Genomic DNA, 7,500 nt, shown 5'->3' with positions numbered 1-7,500 from the left:
AGCTTAAACAATACAAAAACACTCAGAAAGAAGAGGGAACAGTTCACAAAAAATCAATTAGAGACAATTGAAGAATCTTTAAATTCAAATAATTTCTGGAATAACTGGATAAACTTAACAAAAAGCAACATGAGGAACTTGCCATCCAAAATGGAGGAGTATGGAAAAGTTACTTTGAAAACCTCTATGGAAAAAACAGCATGAACCCAGAACAAACCCAAATTTACCAAAAAATGATTGACATGGAAAACACAATAAATAAATATCAAAACCCACTAGGCTACCCAGTTACAGAAAATGAACTAACAGAAAAACTCAAAGGCTTGCAGCCAAGAAAGGCAAGTGGCCCTGATGGCATCCTCAATGAAATGATTAAAAATGCAAGCCACAATTTTCATCTGGCTATTCTAAAACTGTTCAACTTGGTTCTGAGTGTCGGATACTTCCCTGATGTCTGGAATGAAGGACTCATTACACCCCTTTTCAAAAGTGGAGACAAATTAGACCCTAATAACTACTGGGGCATTTGTGTAAACAGTAATCTGGGGAAGTTATTTTGTAGCATTTTAAACAATAGAATAATAAACTTCCTTATCGAGCATGATGCCCTGAGTAGAAGTCAAATTGTTTTTTTACCAAAATGTAGAACATCAGATCATATTTTCACCCTACACACCTTAATAAATAAATATGTAAACCAAAATAAAACAAAAATATTTGCTTGCTTTGTAGATTTCCAGAAGGCCTTTGATTCTATTTGGCATGATGGCCTATTTTGTAAACTTATTGAATCTGGTGTAGGGGGAAAAGCATACAACATAATAAAAACAATGTATTTAAACAGCAAATGTGCAATTAAAATTGGAAACAAACAAACAGAATTCTTCACTCAAGAACGGGGTGTGAGACAGGGCTGTCCTCTATCACCAATCCTCTTCAATATATATATATTAATGAATTGGCAAAAAGACTCGAGAAGTCAGCAGCTCCTGGCCTCCTATTAAATGACTCCGAAATCAAATTTCTTCTTTTTGCGGACGACTTGGTTCTGCTGTCTCCAACAGAAGAGGGTCTACAGCAGAACCTAAACGTCCTGCACAAGTTCTGTCAGACCTGGGCCCTGACTATTAACCCACAAAAAACAAAAATACTAACCTTCCAGAAAAAATCCAGACATCAGAGAAAGAAATTAACCCTTGGTACATATGCAATCGAACAAGTAAAAAGTTACACCTACCTTGGGCTAAAAATCAGTTCAACTGGTAATTTCAACTTGGCCGTGAATGATTTGAAAGAGAAAGCATCAACAAAACTATTCAATTTGACATACCCATTCGGATCTGACTCAAAATATTTCAAACAGTTATCGAACCAATTTCATTATACGGCATTATGGGGTCCTCTTATGTACAATGGATTTGAAAAATGGGACAAACACCCAATCGAAACCCTGCATGCAGAGTTCTGTAAAAGCATCCTCAAGGTACAGAGGAACACACCTAACAATGCATGCAGGGCTGAATTAGGCCAATACCCTTTACTAATTAAAATTGAAAAAAAGAGCTATCAAATTCTTCGAACATCTCAAAACAAGCGACCCCAACTCCTATTGTTATAAAGCCCTAAAAAGCCAAGAGATGAGTGTAAAAACAAGTCCCCTCATCCAGCTAGTCCTGAGACTCACACATACTAATAGTACAACTAACACAACTAATAGTCAGCCTCAGGACCTTGCCACCCTTTCTCAAACAATTCGGCCTAACCAAATTATAAATGCAGAAAAACAAAATTACTTATCATATTGGACTGAAACAACAAAAAGACAAAATAAACTTCAATGTTATTTGGCCCTAAACAGAGAGTACACTGTGGCAGACTACCTATCCACAGTCACTGATACCAGACAGAGAAAAACCTTGACCAGGTACAGACTAAGCAATCACAGTCTGGCTATTGAGAAGGGCAGACACAGGCAAACCTGGCTGCCCAGAGAAGAAAGGCTGTGCACCAATTGCTACCAAGATGCCATAGAAACAGAGCTTCACTTCTTGGCTGAATGCTGCCAATGGAAAGAGATACGAGATCAATTCTTTCCTAAATTCAGAGAAATGCGAGGCGAGGAACAAAAGAGCGCAAGAGTCGCAGCAAGATATATACAGTAGATGCTTGCCATAAACAAAGGGAGTCACTTAATCAGTGGAGCACACAAAAACTCAAATACACACACACACACTGCCGTTGCAGTAATGTATGATGCATGATGTTTTGTTTTATGTCTTTACACACTACTACGTACATGTATGCTTTGGCAATACAAATTGTATTTTGTCATGCCAATAAAGCTCAATTGAATTGAATTGAATTGAATTGAGTGAGAGAGTGTGAGAGTGTGTGTGAGAGAGAGAGAGAGAGAGAGAGAGAGTGTTTGAACAACATCATTCCCACCTGAGAGAAGGCATTACTTAAGATAATCACCCCACTACCTCCACCCTTCAACATAACACTGCTCCCCAGCCCCAGTCTGTTACACCATGTCTCCTGTTTGTTTTGTTTTGTCTTGGTTTTCCTATGCACATGTACAGACAATGGTCTTGTATGGTTGTGACGTGCTGTGTGTGTGTGTGACGAAGTGTAACAATGTTTGTACATGTTTATATCATTTTGTATTTGTATTTTCTTTAATTATTATTATATTATTATTCCTGTGAACGCTTTGGCAATGCATCATATGGTTTGTCGTGCCAATAAAGCATATTTGAATTTGAGAGAGAGATAGAGATAGAGATAGAGAAAGAGAAAGAGATAGAGATAGAGAGAATAAATGACACAGGAGTGACGAGGAGTAAGCGGATCTCTGTCAAGATCTCTGTCACCGTCATTACGGCAGACACCTGCAGCTGAAACTCATCTCATTGTGTGTGTGTGTGTGTGTGTGTGTGTGTGTGTGTGTGTGTGTGTGTGTGTGTGTGTTCCAATGGTCTTATGAAGTCTGTGGAGTACCATCAGACTCTAAATCACTGCTTGGTCACCTGCCTTGTGAGTGTGTCTAAGATCTGAGGGGGTCCTAGCCATCTGGACGACAATCACTCGGCTGCTCGATTTAAATCACGTCCGAGTTCATCTGCCCATCTGTCATGTGCAGATCCTCCTGGGTCACATGACCATGACATCATCGCCTGGGATCACGTTACCGCGGCCTGTCTGCGTTCCCTCCTGGCTGTCGATCGGGACAGCGCTGTGGAGGGCTAAATTAAGACGCCGGCCCCCAGCACACACACACACCTCGGCTAATGCACCCAGAGACAACGCACGTCCAGCACACACACACACACACACACACACACACACCTCGGCTAATGCACCCAAAGACAACGCAACGGCTCCACATCAGGAGGATCCCGGGCCAACGCACGTCCAGCACACACACACCTCGGCTAATGCACCCAAAGACAACGCAACGGCTCCACATCAGGAGGATCCCGGGCCAACGCACGTCCAGCACACGCACACACACACACACACACACACACACACACACCTCGGCTAATGCACCCAGAGACAACGCGACGGCTCCACATCAGGAGGATCCCGGGCCAACGCACGTCCAGCACACACACACACCTCGGCTAATGCACCCAGAGACAACGCGACGGCTCCACATCAGGAGGATCCCGGGCCAACGCACGTCCAGCACACACACACACACACACACACACACACACACACACGCACATAATCAGAACCCAATCAAGCGGTCTGGGAACAGCATGCTGCGGGATTCTTGCCTTGAGGTCTTCGGTGTTCCTGACCCTTCTCTGGGGATTACCCACAATGCACCAGTATTTAATTACGCCTCTTTGACATGGAGACCCTATTCTTAGAGCTCGCCGTGGCTCTCATGAGTGCCCAAACATAAGCCACTAAAATGTGAAGCCCGATGGAGAGCCAGCGAGCGTCCCTTGGCCCCGGTCTGTCCTGCTCACGCCGTGTGTGTGTGTGTGTGTGTGTGTGTGTGTGTATACTCTCTGAAGAACAACATGTGAAGACAAAGGCAGGCAGGGTGCAGTGTTTGGCTACTATGGCAACCAGTGTTTGCACTGATACAGAACGTGCATTTCAAAGTTCACCGTCGGCAGCCTGTGCCAGAGAGCGAGCGAGAGCGAGAGAGCGAGAGCGCGAGAGAGAGAGAGAGATGGACATGGCTCTGCCCACCTCTGGTCAGAACTGGACCAGGGCAAGCGCACGCTGGATGCCAGGCTTACGGATTCTGCTCAGTCACTGCGCATTAGCCCGAGGCCAGAAGAAGCTCAGGGGATAATGTGTCGGCGCCTGACTGTGTGTGTGTGTGTGTGTGTGTGTGTGTGTGTGTGTGTGTGTGTGTGTGTGTGTAACCAAACAGGGTTGCCTTAAGGAACCTTATTATGCTGTGATCATGCCTGTGATGTATAGTCACACCAACCAGCCATGCCTCACCCTCACACACAAACAGAGTGACCTTTTCAAACTGGTACTTTACTCCCCTACTTTATTATTTCTCATTGTGTGTGTGTGTGTGTGTGTGTGTGTGTGTGTGTGTGTGTGTGTGTGTGTGTGTGTGTGCGTGCTCGCTCCACTGCTTGCCTACCCCACTGAAACACACACACACACACCTAACCCAATTCAAGCACCTTTTAAAATTCATGAATTCAGCTTGACCCGAGATCCCAACAGACGCACTCACTAATAATGCTGCCCGCTGTGTGTGTCCCTCTCAGGCCAGTGTTCTAATGTGCAGCAACACACCAACACACACCAACACCCTGATGAGAGCAGGAACACTCCCACACACTCCAACACACACCAACACACACCAACACCCTGATGAGAGCAGGAACACACCAACACACACCAACACCCTGATGAGAGCAGGAACACTCCCACACACACCAACACACACCAACACCCTGATGAGAGCAGGAACACTCCACACACACCAACACACACCAACACCCTGATGAGAGCAGGAACACTCCAACACACTCCAACACACAACAAACACCCTGCTGAGAGCAGCTGGGGAGAGGGCTGGGAGTGGGAGTGGGGACTGAAGGGCAGGGGGTCATATGCAGAGTGCAGATCACAGCCACAGAGAGAGAGATTATGATAGGCCACACACACACACACACACACACACACACACACACGCCGTCGATATCTCAGCTGCAGTGAGACATCATGATAGGATGCACACACACACACGGTGAATATCTCAGCCGCAGTGAGTCATCATGATAGAATGCACACAGACACACACACACACAAACACACACACGTGGATATCTCAGCCGCAGTGAGACATCATGATAGGTCAGCCTCATCCTCTTGGCTTTGATGTACACAGTCAACAAAGATCAAAAGCAATCGCCCCACGGAAAATTACAGAGTATAGCCGCAGATATGTCTGTGTGTGTGTGTGTGTGTGTGTGTGTGTGTGTGTGTGTAAAGGGATATCTGGATATGTTGGACAGAGGAGAGAGCAGCATGTGTGTGTGTGTGTGTGTGTGTGTGTGTGTGTGTGTGTGTGTGTGTGTGTGTGTGTAAAGGGATATCTGGATAAGTTGGACAGAGGAGAGAGCGTGTGTGTGTGTGTGTGTGTGTGTGTGTGTGTGTGTGTGCGCGTGTGAGCGTGTTGCCACTGTTTCCTACCTTGTCTGCAGATGTGACTCCATCATCTGTGGTGCTTTGTCCATTCTGAAAGAGAGAGACACACACACACTGTGTTCAGTACCCAGGCAAGGACATGTGCGTGTGTGACTGGACATCACAAACTAGACAGACCCAGTCAACTTGCCGATGCCATCCTTTCCACACACACACACACACACACACACACTCTTTAATTGACTAAAAGGACTACAGAGAAGGCCTATGACCTATGACTAATACTACAAAATTGGCTAACTGTCTAATAATGAACATTTATTATATTTTATTAGTGTTATTTCGTCTAATAATGAACATTGGGACACAATAAAACTGCCAAAAAAAGTGAAAGTAAACCATCAACGCTGTTGTGAGCCATCATCCTTTAATTTCACTATCAGGCATGAGGGCGTGTTGATGAGTCATATGATGATCATATTGAACATGTAATTAAGGGATCTACTCTGAGCTAAAAGCACATGGAGGGCCACCATGAGGGGAGAATGTGGACACACACACACACACACACGCACACAAAGAGAAGAACTTCCCTCCCTTTATTACACAACATATGCCATACCATCCTCAGAAAGCCACACACACACACACACACACACACTTTTGGTGGTACATGTTAGGCTAACCAGGCCAAGTCACACATTAGGCTACATTTGAATTGCTCAACAGAGCAAAGCATAACACGGATCGTTATAAAAGCATGTTAAAATATTCATTAGAGTCGACAGATCACGCGCTGCTGAGAGAATGTGGAGACACACACACACACACACACACACACACGTGCTGTGGTCTGCCCAGCTCTCGTCACCATACAAGAGTAGGAGACTTCTGCGTCCAGTCAGTTAACGGCCCCTGGGCTCTGACCCTAGTCAAGTCAAGTTTATTTATATAGCGCATTTCATACACAGAGGTCATTCAATGTGCTTTACATAAACAAAACCAAACAATAATAACAAATAAAATGTCTTGGCTGTTTTCTCCCGTTTTGATCACAGTGTTCTCTACAGAGCTCCCCCTACAGCTTCAGAGGAGATTTGACGATACTCCTCGCTCGGTCAGTCTGCCGTTTCCTCCCTGTTCCTCCGACAGCAGTTCACTTGCTTTCTATAGTTGCTGCAGGATACTAGCCAATACAAAGGAACAAGAAAAGATATCCGCACACTGTCTTACGCGCTGCCAATTTAATGACACAATGTTTCCGACCGATCAGGTCTTCCATCAGGTACACAGAGATGTTGGATGCGGATATCTTTTCTTTGTCAGGTACACTGAGCTTTGAGCATTGAGAACATTGCTTGCGTACACAGAGTTTACTCAAAAGAAAGGTTTTGAACAACTCACTTCTTGCAGTGTTTTCCATACATTGACTTATTTGTGGCGGCCCACCACAATATCAACATTGACCACCACACAATGATTTTCCAGGTTGTACTAAATTGTGCTTCAATCTGGTTAGCATCATAACCACACTGTGCTAATTGTTAAAAACTGTTGTATTCAAGTGAATTCTGCAAACCAACCACCACAAATGGAGTTCAATTCTGTGGGAAACAGTCTTGACTGGCAAGATGGGGGTAAGTGGAAGAACCAAGGGCTAGAGTGAGGTGTGCAAAACACACACTTTAAGATCCAAGGTCTTTATCTACCACTGCTGCAAATTGATTTCTAAAGGAAGCAACAAAATTGTCAGCTTGTCTGAAATTCAATAACTGTGATTTAGAGTAGGCTTGGTAAATGAAGTAGTTTGGCCCTAAAACACACACACACACACACACACACACACACACACACACACAC

At 44.6% G+C, this 7,500-nt stretch overlaps 1 protein-coding gene across 2 annotated transcripts in view; it reads right to left on the bottom strand.

The window, feature by feature from the left end:
- The window catches only part of rps6ka1 (ribosomal protein S6 kinase a, polypeptide 1), a 100,253-nt gene that overhangs the window by 85,083 nt on the left and 7,670 nt on the right, over positions 1-7,500 (bottom strand). For both annotated transcript variants that reach the window (XM_048248816.1, XM_048248825.1), the window contains exon 2: positions 5,686-5,730. In XM_048248816.1, coding sequence (XP_048104773.1) covers positions 5,686-5,730 — 45 coding nt within the window. The remainder of the gene's footprint in view (positions 1-5,685; positions 5,731-7,500) is intronic.

This window comes from Alosa alosa, chromosome 1 (genome assembly GCF_017589495.1).
Source record: "Alosa alosa isolate M-15738 ecotype Scorff River chromosome 1, AALO_Geno_1.1, whole genome shotgun sequence".
NCBI lineage: Eukaryota > Metazoa > Chordata > Actinopteri > Clupeiformes > Clupeidae > Alosa > Alosa alosa.
This window is presented reverse-complemented; position numbering and strand designations above follow the sequence as displayed.